The 17,549-nt window shown below is 40.1% G+C and overlaps 2 protein-coding genes across 3 annotated transcripts; one reads left to right on the top strand and one right to left on the bottom strand.

The window, feature by feature from the left end:
• The first annotated feature begins 5,406 nt into the window (after nucleotides 1-5,406).
• On the top strand, nucleotides 5,407-10,005 carry RPT3 (regulatory particle triple-A ATPase 3). Its single transcript, XM_078579291.1, has 6 exons — nucleotides 5,407-5,944; nucleotides 6,806-7,036; nucleotides 7,724-7,882; nucleotides 9,179-9,331; nucleotides 9,620-9,703; nucleotides 9,784-10,005. The coding sequence occupies exons 1-6, from the start codon at nucleotides 5,447-5,449 to the stop codon at nucleotides 9,916-9,918; spliced, it is 1,260 nt and encodes a 419-aa protein (XP_078435417.1). The 5' UTR covers nucleotides 5,407-5,446; the 3' UTR covers nucleotides 9,919-10,005.
• LOC144706373 (SWIM zinc finger family protein) lies at nucleotides 9,959-15,105 on the bottom strand. 2 transcript variants are annotated; one of them, XM_078579289.1, is made up of 6 exons: nucleotides 14,908-15,105; nucleotides 14,138-14,437; nucleotides 13,410-14,055; nucleotides 12,391-12,594; nucleotides 11,585-11,825; nucleotides 9,959-10,713 (listed from the first exon to the last, which is right to left on the bottom strand). In XM_078579289.1, the coding sequence occupies exons 2-6, from the start codon at nucleotides 14,407-14,409 to the stop codon at nucleotides 9,959-9,961; spliced, it is 2,118 nt and encodes a 705-aa protein (XP_078435415.1). In that variant the 5' UTR covers nucleotides 14,410-14,437; nucleotides 14,908-15,105. The 2 variants fall into 2 exon arrangements, with proteins under 2 accessions (XP_078435415.1, XP_078435416.1); XM_078579290.1 differs by having other exon boundaries at nucleotides 14,942-15,095.
• Between the last annotated feature and the right edge of the window lie 2,444 nt (nucleotides 15,106-17,549).

Raw genomic sequence — 17,549 nt, 5'->3', positions numbered from 1 at the left:
TTTGATGTTCTTATCAGATATCCTATGAACAGTAGTATTCAAGATGGGTATCAAAGAATAACTAATCGCCGTGTGCTCTCATCATAATTCACTTATCATTGGACATATATCTGGACTTCATTATAAGCATCATAATGTTCATAATAATGAATATGGTTCATATTAATGAATACTTACGGAGACATGGAATGTGTGAGTGGCTTGTAGGCCATTTAAAAATTCCCCCAATGATGTGTACATAGGATCACATAGACAGAACAATGAAAGAATATCGGCCAATATTATATTGATCATAGCTTGTAAGCTGATCATGAATGATTTTTTTTTTTAATTTGTGCCCACAAAGTTTGTTTAGTGTCAAACATAAGAATTACCTACGAAGGAGTCAGGATCAATAACAAAGATATATAAGAACTACTAAAATTGAAGAATTGTTACATTTCGTCATTTTTTCACATAAAATGGGGATTAAGAAAAGCATCAAAATTAATGACTTTTAAAGAAAAACATGAAGTCAACATATAGAATACACCACAAGGCCTTTTGATTTTATAAAAAAGTTATTGGTGTGTCTGTGCAATAACAGCAAACTTAGCACTTAAGAAATCAAATAGTATGGAGAAAAAGAAGACCGATCAGCAGAAATCTTAGTTGATATGTTTCGTACAGGCACATGCTCCTAGTGGCGACTACGTCAAGCGTGGAATGACATCATGCGGTGCCGCTTGCGTATCGTGTGCTTTCGTCATCAGCTGAGAGAGGGAAACCAGACAGCTGATGCCCTCGCCAACCATGCGGTACACTCTCGCACCCACTCCACTCTTTTCTATTCTTGGCAGGAGCTTCCGCCCATGGCCCGAGGATGTCATCGGCTCGATCGTCTTGGCCTGCCCTCCCTCCGCACACGCCGCCTCCTCGCGACGCCAGGCCCGCGGGATTGGAGGATCTCCTAGAGCGCTGGCGTACGAGGCGTGGACCGCTCACGCCTCGACTAGAGTGTCACTCCGCCCACTCCGAGCACACATGACGACGACGAAGAACCCCCCCGACTAGAGCGCCACCAAGCGCTACAATGACCTCGTGGAATCGCTCCGGAGAAACGACGACGAACACACTTCCTCGAGCGTCCGCGAGGTATCACTCATGTATCTTTTCTTTTCCCTAACTATGGGCGTGGACGAGTGGGATCCGAGTGTAATTGGGATATATATACTCGATCCACGCCCACAAACATTGAAAAACACTACACTTTATAAATAAAACCCCCTAGGTGGCATCCAGGGCACGGATGGATCGGACTACGGGCACAACCCTAGGGTTGGACGTACCCGACACCGTGATTTTTGCCAATAAAAAAAAAAAATGTCCAATGTGAAGAATGTTGAGAGCATGGAGATGTAAGGGGAGAGGCAATCAAGCGACAAGAAGCACCAGATGAAAATTCTCAGTGAAAATATGGGGCAAAAAATTTCTTTATAAAGATGTAAGACCCTGTCAATTCAATAATTAAAGGTAGAATCCAACCGCAATAGGAAAATAATGATAAAATTATACAATGGTAAAGGAGTATGCAGAGATATAGAACACAATAGTACTCAGAAGAAGCTCAAAAATCTTATCCTATTCAAAAATATGCATTTATGATATTGAATGTATCAAGAAAATACTATCTTTTTTAATATTGATCTTTTTCCATCATGAAGGATAAGAAGTTTACCCTTACCACCTAAAAGCTCTTCGTTTTTTTAGTACAGTAATAACTAGAATGTTGTGCCCTCAAATTTCTTTATGTTTTACTATGCATCGTTTCCTTTTAATCATAATAGAAACATAAAAGCTTTACCTTAAGAAATCAAATGTGTCAAATGATTCATCGTTGATATTTAAGTTAATCAATAAAAAATTTTAGAGCTTGACCTGTAAAAAATATGACTAGCTAGTGATGAGCAAGGGTTGTTTCCATGGGGAATGCATATTAGGAATTTTAATTCATTTTAAGTTGTAATTAGCCAATGAACCAAACTAACCCGAATGGAACCAAACCGGCCCCAATCGAAACCTAACATAAATGTACCACAAGTATTTATATTTAGTTCTGTCATTATTTTTTTTACTCGAGAAAACTCTAAAATTCCCAAAAATTACTGAAACATCGTATTAAAATATTAACATCTAGTAAAATAAAATAAATATTTTTTAAAAAAATTTTTCACTAATTTTCTTATTTTTAATTATTATAAAATATCTAAAAATACCAAAAAAGGACCAACTGCCTCTTGAAGTATTTTACACTTTATCTTAACCAAAATTTATGTTCACATTACCTCCCTGTGGATTCAACCTGATAACACCCTAATTTCTATCTTTATTTCATGTTATCAGAATGATTTTATGCATTTAAAGAGCTTAAAATGGGGTTGTTATCATATATTTACATGAAAATAGTGTTTTCTAGTGATTTCTGATTTTTTCCCTAATTTTCTATTAATTCTATGAATTTTAAAGAATTTATTGAAGCTCGAAATAATTATTTTTGAATGAAAATGGCATATTTAATATTTTATTTTGACATTTATCCGCATGGGAATGAATCAGTGAATTTTCTAGAATTTTCTAGAATTTTTTACGAATTTTTAGGATTTTTCTGAGATTTATTTGAAGAGGAAATGTATTTATTTCAAGGAAAAAAAGTATATTTATAATAGGAAAAGAAGCATTTTTATTATTTTTGAACTTTCAAGGGCCTTTTTGCGAACTTTCGTTGCAAAAAGACCCTGAAAACAGCTCTCGGTCGCCACTGCAGGCGTAAAGATCCAATTTAAACTTTTACAGGGTTTTATTGCAATTTTTAATATATATTTTTAATATTTTTGGAGAAATCGGAGGAGAGAGAGTGCGCCAGGCGCATATACACAATTACTTTTGGGCGGCGTCCAAAAGCAATTCCAGGCTTTTTAAGGACTTTTCTCCAAAAAGGAGGATTCAAAATGCGTCAGCCAATGAGAGAGCGACACGTCATTGTGTGTTTAAAAACGAAACTAATAAATAAATCAATTTTAAATCCAATGGATTAAATTGGTTTAAAATTGATTTATTGATAACTTTTGATCCTGAAGTCCGATTGAGATGATTTTTTATGGATTTGTTTGTCTTGATCCCCTCTTTCTATCTGTACGGTTGGATCATTCAGATCCAGCCTACATTGATAGATAAATATTAAGTACTAAACGGGGGTAAAATAGTAATTTTTACCATATAACCTAAGTATAAAAGCTAAATTTCGAGAGGGGGAGCTCATTCTTGATGGTTCTCTATCACAGCTGCAAGACAGAGAGGAGTCCCACCCTGGATCAAGTTATCTGGTACTTTTTCCTTGATTGTATTTGGATTTGTGCATTTTGAATGAGATTAGCTCAATTTTTTGTTTCTTCTTCTTGGTATTGATCTGAAATTCTAAATCGCTTGGCTTGAGCGGCACGTACAAGCCCTGATTAGGATTGAGAGGAGAATTTGAGGGATTCAACTAAGCATTCAACTGCATTCCAAAGAAAAACTCTAAAAAAAATTAGTTTTAATTCTTAGGAGATAAAATTACCCCCATTTCATTTCTGAATTATCAAAGTTGCAAAAACAAACCATACTCAAATTAAACATTCCCTTTTAACCTCTCTAATTGACCTCTTGGATCCTTTTATTAGGATCAAAGAAGCCAATTTAGAGCACCATATTTCTTCTATTCATCTCAACTCTTCTACCCCCCTTTCTAAATTCTCATCTAATTAGGGTGACTTGATCCTCATTGAAGATCAAATTCAGTTTAATCAGAGTGAAACGACCAATACAATCACCAAATCAAATTCCTTACTAGCTTCCCTTGGACGACACTCGTACTTATCACTATACGTCTTAAGTGGAGTTCTTATAAATTTCATTGCATAAGCCAAAATCCACAACGACAAGGGCTAAAAATTGCATAGTTTTTACCCCTATTTTCGGCTTATCACAACCCTTGTTATTTGAAGCAAAATTGCAGTAATACCTTTGTATAAATCAAATCATTAAAACAAAAAAATTAAATCCAAATTCTTGCTGATCAATTTATTTATTCATTCTCAAGAAGATTGGGGTGAAAATATCTTAACTAACTTTACAACTTAAAACCTGGTATAACAATAGGGAAAACATGAAAAGTAGGCTGAAATTGAAGAAAAACAGACTTTCAATTTGATTATTGGTATTCCAGGGGGAAATCTGAAATGAATTTGCATCTTAAAACTGGTATACAACAAAGTAAAGGATTATTGACATTAGTGGTAGTCATCTATATTTCAAAAAAAAAAAAAAATTGTGTGTGTCTGCACGCACACCTTAGTGGTAGTTGTAGCATTAGTGGGTTGCTCTTAATGGGCCATCACCAATTAGAGCCCCACCCTCTTGGGAGAGACGAAAAAAATGCCCCATATTTGGTTGTGGACCATATGTCACATGTAATTGGATTTGAGGACAGATGATGGATCACCATCCATTTTGTCCATATCCATCATCCGTCACACCCATGGACAGATGACTACATGAAGTCATTTCCATCATTAATCATCAGTCATCTGTCCTAGATGGCGGAGAAAGGAAAAATGACGAATGACTGATAGAAAAGGGAGATGGAATGTGTGTGTGTGTGTGTGTGTGTGAGAGAGAGAGAGAGAGAGAGAGAGAGAGAGAGAGAGAGAGAGAGAGAGAGAAATGGAGGGAGTCATCCCTGTCACGAGCAAATGACTGAATGGGACTGGTGACAGAATGGAGAAAATGTCGAAATATGGACAAAAGAAGGCCCAGACTGAATGGAAAGACAGAACAAAAATGATAGAAAGAGAGACGAAGGGAGTCATCTCATCACAGATGAAGGACTGAATGGGACTGATGACGGAGTGGTGAAGATGACGAAATATAGACAGATGACGGTCAATACTGAACGGCAAGAAAGAACGAAACAGAGAGATGATAGAGAGATGGATGGAATCCTCTCATCACGGGCGAACGACTAGACGGGACTGGTGACTGAGTGGTGAAGATGACGAAATATAGACTGATGACGGTCAATACTGAACTGCAAGAGGGAACGAAAAAGAGAGAGAGAGAGAGAGAGAGAGAGAGAGAGAGAGAGAGAGAGAGAGAGAGAGAGAGAGAGAGAGAGAGAGAGTCCTCTCATCCCTCATCCGTCATCCGTCATCGTTATCCTTCATCCGTCAGCAACACCCGTCATCCGTCATCGTCATCCTTCATCCGGCATTAACTAGCCATTCTAATGGTAGTGGGCTTTTCTTAATGGGCCAAATTAAATAGATCCCGGCCCGTCTGGGGAGTTGATATAAAAGCAGTTCTGCCTTGCGGAGCGGGCTAAAACTGGCAAGAACCGCCCTCGACGAAGAAGAAGAAGAAGAAGGCGACAATGGCGGCCTCAACGATGATTCTCGATCCGAAGCAGACGATTTCTCTACCGATTTCTTCTCCAAGATCTGATCCAGACATGGTGGCTACTCCTGCCACCGGTTTCGGCGAGGAAGAAGACCTCTACGGCCGCCTCAAAGCCCTACAACGCGAACTGGAGTTCATCGAGATTCAGGAGGAGTACGTCAAGGACGAGCAGAAGAATCTCAAAAGGGAGCTTCTTCGGGCGCAAGAGGAGGTCAAGCGGATTCAGAGCGTGCCCCTCGTGATCGGGCAGTTCATGGAGATGGTCGATCAGAACAACGGAATTGTGGGTTCGACGACGGGGTCAAATTACTATGTGCGGATTCTGAGCACGATCAATCGGGAGCTGCTCAAGCCGTCGGCGTCCGTTGCGCTGCACAGGCACTCCAATGCGCTCGTCGATGTTCTTCCCCCCGAGGCCGACTCTTCCATCTCTCTTTTGAGCCAGTCGGAGAAACCGGACGTCACGTACAACGTGAGTTGATCTATCTATTTATCTATCTGTCTGCCAATTTGTCTGTCAATCTGCCTACAATTTTATGTATCTATGTTTATATATTGATCGATGTTCATCTGACTATCTATTTATCCGTCTATCTATTTATCTATCTGTCTGCCTAAATATCTTTATCCTCATCCATCATTATTTATACCTTATCGTTCTATCCAACGAGTTATCTATCTATCTACCTTTCTTTCAATTCATCGGTGTATTTATTTATATATTAATCTATCTGTCGATGTATCTATTTATCTACCTATCTGTCTATCTATCATTCTGTCTATTTTTTCTATCTATTTGATCTATCTAACAATCCATCATTATGTCTAACTATTTCTCCAAAAAAAATTTGTCTAACTATATATTTATCTATATTTCTATCTATCTATCCATCAATATATATGTTTATCTGTCGACCCATTTATTAATCTATCAGTTGACTTATCTGCATAACTATATATTTGTCTGTCTCTGTTTATCTATTTACCAATTTACCTATCTAATAATCTACCTGTCTGTTTATCCGTTTATTCATCTATCAACCTACTTGTCTGTTTATACGTCGATTTATCTATCCATATTTCTATCTATCTACCTATCTATCCATCAATTTATGTCAATCTGTCTACCTATTTATCTATGTACCTGTTTATTTAACTATCTATCTAATTATTTAAACATCCGATTGTATTTTAAAATTTTCTTCCCTTTCTTTGAGATCAACCTCTGAGAATTGCTAATGAAGGGGGTCTAAGTCATCGATTAACAATGTGGATACATGTTTCAACCAAAATTCTCTCAATATTATCGATCATTGATTTGCTTTCTCTTCAGGATATAGGTGGCTGTGACATTCAGAAACAGGAGATTCGGGAAGCTGTTGAATTGCCTTTGACACATTATGACCTGTACAAGCAAATCGGTATTGATCCACCAAGAGGTGTGCTGTTATACGGCCCTCCTGGGACGGGCAAAACTATGCTGGCAAAGGCTGTAGCGCATCATACTACCGCTGCCTTTATTCGTGTGGTTGGATCTGAATTTGTTCAGAAGTATTTGGGTGAGGTATGTCCGTTCTTTCGCAATAATGTCACTGATTAAACTGGTTATTTGCTTTCACGTTTTTACATATTTAAAACGATCGGTTGAAATATATATATATTAGATGGATAGATTGATAGGTAGGTAGATGAACAGAGTGGTTGATAGATAGATTGATGGATAGATGAGAGAAATAATTGGTAGATTGATAAACATTTAGATTGATGGGTGGATAGGAAGATAGATAGTTAGGAAGATATATGGGTACATTGATAAACGTATAGATTGATGGGTGGAAAAGAAGATATATAGGTAGATAGATAAACATATAGACCAAAGGGTGGGATAGGAAGATAGATAGTTAGATAAACGTAGGCAGATAAATTGATATATTGATACGCTGAATGGTGGATAGATTAATAAATTAATTAATTGGTACGTAGACAGATAGGTAGGTTTACAGATTTATAGATAGATATTGACTTGTGTCAGCTTATAAGAGACGTGATAAATAACATTTTAACGGTCATCAATCATAGTCTATCATTTCTCATCTTTGTTATCTTTCGTGGATAATATTTTTTGTGCTGTAAAGGGTCTTTTATATCCTTTTTTCATTAATTCTTTTAGACGTGGCATCCTAAGTAATTTGTCTTTATGATGGTCCTGGTGCATACGTGGCAGTCATTTGGATTATGAATTTGTTTCCAGGGTCCAAGGATGGTCCGAGATGTTTTCCGTCTTGCAAAAGAGAATGCCCCGGCAATTATATTTATTGACGAAGTCGACGCTATTGCCACTGCACGTTTTGATGCTCAGACAGGAGCTGATCGTGAAGTTCAGCGTATCCTGATGGAATTATTAAATCAGGTAACTAGAGAGCATAGCGGTTGATCTTTTCCATAATTAAATGGCTTCTGCTAAATGGAATTGATTAAATTCCGAATTAAGTGGTGTTTTGTTGTTACTAATGAGGAAGATGGTTGAAGTCATATATTTTTTGTATAATATAGAATGGCATAGAGTCTGAAATATTAAGTTATTTTTCATATTTTTTGGTAATTCAACCACGTGGTATACTTTATTTTAGGCGCAAATATTTACACTGTCATCCATTTGTTTGTTTTTTGGTAACGATTTCATCCATTTACACCTCAGAGTTTGTTTTTATGCCATCATCTGGATTAATTTCCATCTTTCAAAAGCAAATCATCTGGATTAATTTCCCTAGGCTCTTGGAATGTTGACGAGTACCGTTGACATCACAGGGTTTGGTGTCAATGACGATGATTATACGTCATCTTCATCCTGTTTTGATGAGAAATATTCATCGTCTTTTGGTTGATGATGAATTATCATCGTTGTAATCATTCTTCCTAGCTCAATCAGAGATGAGAATGGTAATTATTAATTATAATCATCATCAATTGGTTGATGACGTATCATCATTGCCATTTGTCCAAACCTTAACACATGACGACTAGGATGACTAGATGTGGGGATGAAGATGACGAGCTCTTCATCATCTGCCAACTGTTCCAATCACTTCACAGCCAAGGATCATGACAAAAAGTTTGCGTCCGGTCTCTTTTGTTTTGAGATTATAACAGTAGTTAATAAGTACTGAAGCATTAATCTTCGATCTGTGGATACATTTGAACTACTGGAGCATTAATCTTCGATGGCTCATGATATGGATAGGATGATGAAGCTCATATGCAAATTTAGGAATTTAGTGTCGATGATGATAATTACGATGGCTAATGGTCATCCTCGATGCAGTCCAGTTTCCAGTAGCCTTCATTGCTACCATCATTCATCGGTTGATGACAAATCATCATCATCACCATCGTCATTAGGTTTCCTAGAGCGGTCATTGTTATTGTCATCATCATCATCAATTAGTTCAAAGCTAAGATAGAGCATTAGATCATGTCGTCATTCAAACTACGCATGGATGACAACATGGAATAATTCATCATCGCCCGCCAAGCCCATGCAAATTTTCAACATCTATGATATCTAATTGTCTTGGTTGCTTAGATTTGACATCTACTAACTCTATCGGAGAACTTGACATCTGACTTTCCAATGTTGCATGATTATATTGTATATATATATATATCTCCTATGTTTAGTAATTCCATATTTAATTTTGTGGTTTAGATGGACGGATTTGATCAGACGGTGAACGTAAAAGTTATCATGGCGACGAACCGTGCTGACACTCTGGATCCTGCTCTCTTGCGCCCTGGAAGGCTTGACAGGAAAATTGAATTCCCTTTGCCTGATAGGCGACAAAAACGGCTTGTTTTTCAGGTACACGCTCATTTCAACCTTAATTAAAAATTTTTTTTGAACAATTCAACCTTAATTAAAATACCCAAACGAGAAAGTATGATTCCAATATCTGTGCTTATTTTAATTGGATAATGTGACAAAGATGGAATATATTCCATAATTGCTGAAAATGTGGGGGAAAGCCAGGTTTTTCGACAGATCAAATGTTGAACTGATGGAAAAAAATTAAAAAATTGAGTTGCCTTCATAATTAAAATTTAAAAATTGAGTTTAATCTAGAAACAACGTTCTTCATTCAATATGCAGGTGTGCACTTCTAAGATGAACTTGAGCGATGAGGTCGACCTGGAAGATTATGTGTCCCGCCCAGACAAGATCAGCGCCGCCGACGTAAGTCAAAACTATAAATATTCAACGTAATCATATTTTTCCCTCGCCGTCGGATTCCGATCTGACGTCGGCGCGTGCAGATCGCGGCGATATGTCAAGAGGCCGGCATGCACGCAGTTCGCAAGAACAGGTACGTGATCCTGCCCAAGGATTTTGAGAAGGGCTACCGCATCAACGTCAAGAAGCCAGACACTGACTTTGACTTCTACAAATAATTTTCCCTTTTTTCTAGTTTTTTTTTTATGAATTTGCAACTCAGTTTAACTGCAAGGCAAAAATGCTGGACAACCTCTTTCTCTTTCTGGGCTTCTTCTTGGGGGGTAGGAGATCGAGCTTGTTGCGGAGCGGTGGTCGGGCCACGGAGGTGCGGCCCCTCTTCGACTCCCACTTGAGTGGGAGTCTCTGGACTACGCCGCCGACGGTGGCGGAGCCGGCGAGCTCGGCCATGGCTCGGACCCGGTCCAGGACCTGGCTGGCCCAGGCGACGGCCTCATCAAGCTCGACGGAGTCGTCCTGGGCCGGGCTCGCCCAGAGCTCCCGGACCACCTTCTCGAAAGAGAGCCGGGCGAGGGAGGGGGACGGGCCGAGGAGGCTGGCCTTGACGGCGTGCTTGCAGAGGTTGCCCTGGTGGGCCCAGTCGCAGTCGCAGAGGGAGAACTCTGGGCCCGGGTTCCAGACGGTGCGGCTGGCGACGCGGGCGGCGGGGAGGTTGTCAACGTGGAGGGCGACGTGGCGGTCGGGGATGAGCTGGGCGCGGTGCCAAGACGAGGCGGAGAGGTAGGAGTGTTTGATGGCGGGGAAGGAGGCGGTCTCGTCGGCGTAGATGTCGAGCCAGTGGGCCGAGTGGAGCTCGGTGGTGAGCTTGTGGACGAGCCAGTCGACGCGCTGGAGGGAGCCGAGGTGGGGGTCGTCGTAGAGCTTAGACTTGAGGCGTAGATGGTAGGCCTCCGCCGCGCAGCTTGCTTCTTGACTGGCCACCGGCAATTCTCTCATTGCCGCAACCCACATTCCTGGGTAGAAGGGAGATTTGAGTTTTGGGGTTAGAGAGAGAAAGAAAGGGGGGGGAGAGAGAAATGTAATTGAAATAAAGATAGGGAAATACAAGCCAGGAAAAGGAGAGATAGAATTCAAATAGAGCAGAAGGAGATGGGGAGAGATGAGAATTGTTTTCTTTAATGAAGAGACAGAATTGTGATCAAACGTAGAATGACAGGGATAAAGATAGAAACTTTAGGAAGATTGAGAGTGGGGGTGTGAGTCAAAATAGAACAGAGTTAGAGGGAAAGAGAGAAAGAGAGAGAGAGAGAGAGAGAGAGAGAGAGAGAGAGAGAGAGAATAGCAAAACAGAAGAAAACTTATATACTTAGAGTAAGAGAGAGAAAACAGAAGAAAAGAAATATATATATATATATGGTGAGAGAGCAAACCAGAAGAAAAGAAGAATATATATATATATAGTGAGCCAGAGCAAAACTGGAGAAAAGAAGAAAAAAAGTGTATTTATATATATAATACACTTAATGTACATAAATACATACATACAATCAATGTAGCAGCCTATCTATCTATGAGTCTACCTATTGCTCTATCAATGTATCCCTCTTTATATGTATGTATGTATGTATGTATATAAATACATACATACAAAGAGAGAAAGAGAGTTTTGGGTTTTGGGTTACAGAGAGAGAGAGAGAGAGAGAGAGAGAGAGAGAGAGAGAGAGAGAGAGAAGATGAAGTAGAATAGGAGAAAGGAACGCAAGGAGAGAAAGGGAGAGGTATCAGAGCAAGTGAAGGAGAGATAGGGAGACAATATATGTGTGAGAGAGGAGGGAGAAAACAGAAGACAAGACCAAAAGAGAAAGATAATAGCTGAGATCATACCAAGTTTGGGCACCCAACACTCTTTGAAATACTGCAAGAACGCCGTCTGATCCACAAAGTCATGAAGAAACTCTCCAAGAACCACAGTATGACCGTCCTCACTCCAGACGGAATACAGAATTTCGCCGAGCCTCCTGAACATCTCTCGTCGAACTTCATGATTGCTGCATCTCTTCACAATGTTCCTCTGCCATTCCCGACGAACACGCCACAACCCAAACAGAACCGGACAGCAGAAGATCTCCCTGCAAGTGTTGGGAAATAAGTTCATATCCCTAGCTTAAAATCCCAAATTTGAATTTAGACAAAGGTATGATGATGAAACAGTCGACTTTCCAGATTGGGTTAATCTCGAGCCAAGACATCTAGATATAGAAAATCAACCATGTTCATGTCCCGAACTTAACATCCCAGTTTTCAAAATTTTAGATGAAGTGGCAAGGATGAAGAAAGTCAACTTGCCTGATTTGGCCAACCTACAGTAAAAACATTTATGGAAAATTGATCTATGTTTATGTCGCCAACTTAATGCTCCAATTTGTGAATATTAAAATGAAAGGATTAACATGAATACGTCAACTTGTCAGATTGGGTCAAACTTACAATCCCAATTTATGAATTTTTGAATGAAATGATTACGATGAAAGGTCAACTAGCCTGATTGAGTCAGACTTCAGTAAAGACAAATAGAAAATTAGTAATGTTCAACATTGTTCAAAAAATAATAATAATAATGTTCAAGTCCTTAATTCACCATCCGTATTTTTGAATTTTTCAAGTAGAAAATGAAGATGTAAAAAGTCAACTTGCCTGATTGGGTCAACCTCCAGAGCCGCATCATCAATAATGAAGCCACTGATCCTCCACCCGGGATCGGCAGAATGAACCCGATCTGCCAGTTCTTTCATCCATTTAAATACATCTGGTTTTGCCATTGTTCGGGTAATTACCCAGGCCACTGGGAGGGCATGGTGCCGAGAATCAAAGGCAAGAAGAGAATATAGAGGATACTGCATGAAAAAAAGAAAGAAATCATAATCATTTACATAATCTTTCATATGAATCAGAATCCTTCTGGGTATAGATAAAGCTGAAAATTAGGATTTGCGTACTATGACATTGACGATGACAAATTGGTCATCTGATGATTCGAACGATGACAATTCCTCATGGTCATCATCATATGTCTGAGTCATCCAATAATACATTCGTCATCATCTTTTCATCGTTTTATTGTCATCTTAAGCTATCTTGTGCAAAATACAGATGATGCTCACGATGAGACTATGATTAGACGATGATCAGAAATTAATAAGATGAGGTAGAATTCATCATCTGATGATTCCAACGTATAATGATGATTCATCACAGGCATTGCCCGAATCATCCAACCATGATGAGACGGTGTGGAGATCACAACGAGGCATTGAGCACTCTATTTTGAAAGTAAACGAAGTTCATCTCAATGATCATGACAAGAAGAATTCGTCATCGGATGTCACTGACATAAAGGACAAGATGATGAGGAGATGATGGCAAAATGATTTTTTTTTTAACTATATGATGACAAAATGATGATCAGGCACTGACAAGATGATGACAAAAATACGAAAAAATCATCATCCGATGATTTGAAACTATGGCGGACAACAATGATGATTCATCACCACTCATCGTCATCATATTGGATGCTGAACCCCACTTATAATCATTTTTTTTTGAATTAAGCCCAACTTATAATCATGAAAGCACATTTGCTCAGCAACCAAAGAGGCAGACATTACAGAACAACATTATCCTACCAGACAGCAAAAAAAAGGCGCACCTTCAGCTTGGTCACTCCAAAAGATGAATGGGATGCCAAGATGCTGTGATGCCCAAAGCGAATCATCTGCTGCAACTGCCATTCAGTCTGGATCCCCAGTATGAAAGGATCAGATTCCGTCGAGTCCTGGAAGAAAAACACCGATTTCTTGTTCCTCTCAAGCCACATGCGGATGCTGGCCTGATCATCCAAATCCAATTCGTGCGTCGACCTTTTGATTATCATCTCCAGCTTCTGGACATATTGCGAGGCATCGATGCTATCGCTGGGCCCGCAATAGCGCTGGATGCCCTCGATGTGAGTCTGTAGCACATTCTCAGCTGGAATGCCGAGATAGATCAAGGACATGGTTTGTTGTTGAAGCTCATTGCCCACATAGGTGATTCTCTTCGCACCCGGGCCGATAGCGTCTTTATCGAGAGGTCCATGGCAGACAAATCCCGACTTGTTGATGTGCCGCCGCTCGTGATAAATTAGCATGGCGACCGACGGACGCGCATAGAGACGCTTGACAGCAAAATGGCAGGTGCATCCCCTCATCGATTGAGGCCGCGCTGCTCGATTCCTCGTGTTCAACCTGTATCTCCTGCTGGGCAATATAGTCCCACCCTCTCCATAATTCTCAGGTCCAAATGAGCACCAGTATCTGAAAAGATGATAAAGTTCAATTTTTTAACAAAATAATGAAGAACAGGAAGAAATACAGAGTGTGTTTTTTGTTGACTCACAGTCTGTAGAGCAAGTAGTCATCGCTCTTCCACTCCTTGAGGCTGCCTTTTGAGCGTTTCCTCCCCCTCTCTATGTGAAACCGAGTTGGGCATTCTACGTTGGAGGATTCCCCGACAATGAAGGCATCTAACCTAGAGAAAGGGATGAGGGCAACATCGTCTATGTGGTGCTCGCTGGAACCAAATTTGGTCCATGTGAGGTCAGCTGCAGAGAAGATTTCATCTGGTGGATCTTGAACAGGGATGTCGACAATAGGGTCCTTGATCTCCATCTAAGCTAGTTACAGAGTCATAGAACAGCTGCACAAGTTGAAGAAACGGAGAGATAAATAGCTGAAATTCAAGAAAACGGTATCACTTGTTCTAGAATGATTTTTTTAAAAAAACTTAGTTACAGAGTCATCGAACAACTGCACAAGGAGAAACAATAGAGACCGAAATTTCTCTGAAGCTCAAATGGGGAATTAAGCTTCAAGAACTTGGATAATCATAGGCCGAGGAATGGGGATCTTTCTGCTCGTCAGTAAAAAATTGGTGTGTATAATTTTAGTTTGAAAATTTTAATTTTTGGCAACAGAGGCTGCATTTTGACCTTAAACCCGCATAAAACCTACGAGGCAGCCTCCAAGAATCATAAAAATATAATTAAAAACACGAAAAATCAATGCTATTCAATTCCTAAATAAAAAATAAAACCTTCAGAACTACAAGCGTGCAGCGATCGCAACAGAACAATTTAGAATGAATGAAAGAAGAATGCAAAAACAAACCTTTCGTTTCCAGACTGGGCGGAGGATAACTCACCACAGCAACGTATAACAGAAGATAAAGAAAAGATCACAGAAAGGTGATGGGCATGTTCAAGATGGAATCTTTTGAATCACCCTTGCAAACGTATCGTATGTTCTTGAAGCTCGGCAAGGCCCGGAACGGTAGCAGGCACAAAGAGCGAGAGTCAGGGCCAAATGAAGAAATTGCGGGAATATTTATATGGCGAGAGTACATTTGGGCCGCGTTATAGTAACTGGGCCGATATGATTAACAGATTAAATGTTAATCCATCTTGGGTCCAACAAATAAAAACATTTTCCTTTTTCGTTTCAATCTTTTTTTGGTCCAAACTTTCTCTCAGAATTCAAAGTAGTTTTTGCCCGTCCCCGACACCGATGATGGATGACGATATCGGGATGGATGCTGGTTTTGGAGTTAATAGTGAAAAAATGATATCCATCTGTTTCGATATCTAGATATTGGATGCCAATAATGGGTATCGGTACTGTAGCGACGGACATCTGATATCAGCATCCGCCTCGTTACTGGCATTCAACAGCGTCTTCATGTTTGGATACCAAATGTTCTGAAATAAAATTCCCGCCAAAGTGGTGTGGGCAGTTTTCCGTTGCTACGCAATGATAGAGCAGGTGTTCATGATACAAATACCAGATTCACATATGGGGATTTCTTATATCTGATAGGATTTTTAAAGCCTTTTATATATAATAGGGTTTAATATCACGTGACAGTCCAAACTACGTCGAAAGTCTGCGATATAACCTTAGGTTTTTATTGGTACAGTATATCCCAAACTCACTAAGTCGTCTGCGATATATCCTGGTGATGACGTGGAGTCCATCATGGCTGCCAGGTGGATCGTCGACCAGTTTTTGACCTAGCGGAACCCACCTGGCAGCCACGCTGGACTCCACGTCATCACCAGGATATATCGACCTGCCAAGGGTTTTCCGGTAAGAGAGAGAGGGGCATTCTGGAGAGAGAGAGAGAGAGGCGGGCTTGAGAGAGAGAGAGAAGGAGAGAGAGGTTCTAGAGAGAGAGGCATTTTGTAAAGAGAGAAAGGGAGAGAGAGGCACTCTAGAGAGACCCGACCAAATCGAATCGCACGGGAGAGTGCGGGAAATATATGAACAGAGAGTGAGAGGGGGGGGGAGAGAGAGAAAGAGAGCGAGGTTTATCAAGGGTTCACGAGAGCGAGAGGGCCTCGGCGGCCGGCGGCGAAGGTGGTTTCGCGTCCATAGTCGTGGGCCAAAGGAGAAAGGCTCTAACCGCCCCTTGCGCTGATGATGATGATACTTCCCTTGTGCTCGAGGACGACGTCAAGGTGTGGCCCTCCACAGCACAGTACCAAGGACGCCACCCTCTTCATAGTGTCAAAACGTCCTTGTTCTTGAATGTGACTGCGAGAATGTCTCTCTTTCGTCCCGGTGATCCGTAAGGAGATAGATGCAGATGAAAGGCTCTCCGTATGAAAGCATTCTCACGGCGTGCACAGGTAAAATAATTCTCCATTATTCTGCATAATTCTACATAATTCTGCAAAATTCTGCATTACTTGGTCTCACATTTGAAAAACTATTGACTTGCATCTGTTAATCGCGCAGAATCAACTTGCCAGAGCTGAGGATAGTTGTTTCTTTCTTTGTTTTTTATGCATGTGTAGGGATTGTGGAGTGTGGTGGTGTGTTCAGGGTGAACGGTGGGTTTGTGCCTAACGCACTCAAAAGGAGAATTGAGCCAAAATGCTTATCTGAGAAAGTGTCACAACTTGAGGGCCTGATGTGATCACTCGCCGTCCATTTTGACAACGTGTGTTGCAAGATTTTTAATTTTTAGGGTTGGGTTTATGCCCAATTGTGTAAACGTTTGATTCCCCCTGTTTGGTAGTGCTCCATGTTGGATGAGATTATTGAAATTCCCAAAGAGAGTGGAGGCAAAGAGCCAGATGGAGAGGGAGAGGGGAAGCTCAAGGACCCGAGCATTGATGTCATCATTGGGGGGCCTACTCTTGGTACTATAGTTGCATTCCAAAAATAAGAGAAAAAATTAGAGATTTTCCAAAAATAAGAGACTCCCTCTGCGTTTTCAATTTGGAGAAGAAGATTGGAATTCAGCTAGATGAGGCTAGCTAGGACGTTCTGATGTCTCTCTCTATCTTTGCATCTATCACTATCCCTCTCTATCATGTTTCATCTCTAAGTATTTCACTGTCTTCTTTATCTTATCTCTCTGTAAATGTTTATTAATTCTTCTTTCTCTCTATATCTTTCACTTACATCTTTATGTTTGTCACTGTCCCCGTCTATATAAAGATATAACTACATGTGAGGAATCGATATGAAGAGACAAAAGAGAAAGAGATGCCTCCACTTTTTGACTAGAAGAAGGTAAAGGGCATTAATTAACATTTCGTGTTGGATAGTCACGATCATCACATTTCAAAAACTAAGACCAAGTTTTGCTTGTGCCTTTTCAAAAATTTGACTGTAGATGTCAATCATTGGTTCATTTGCGCCATCTACTTCAACACGTGGGGGTTCTGTAGCTCCTTGTCATCCCTGCATGATTCATCAATACATGTTAATTCTTTTACGTTGAATAAACTTCAAAGCATGTAAAC

Source organism: Wolffia australiana, chromosome 8, assembly GCF_029677425.1.
Source record: "Wolffia australiana isolate 7733 chromosome 8, ASM2967742v1".
NCBI classification, from domain to species: Eukaryota; Viridiplantae; Streptophyta; class Magnoliopsida; order Alismatales; family Araceae; genus Wolffia; species Wolffia australiana.
Note: the sequence above shows the minus strand (reverse complement) of the source record. Positions and strands in the feature narration are given on the sequence as shown.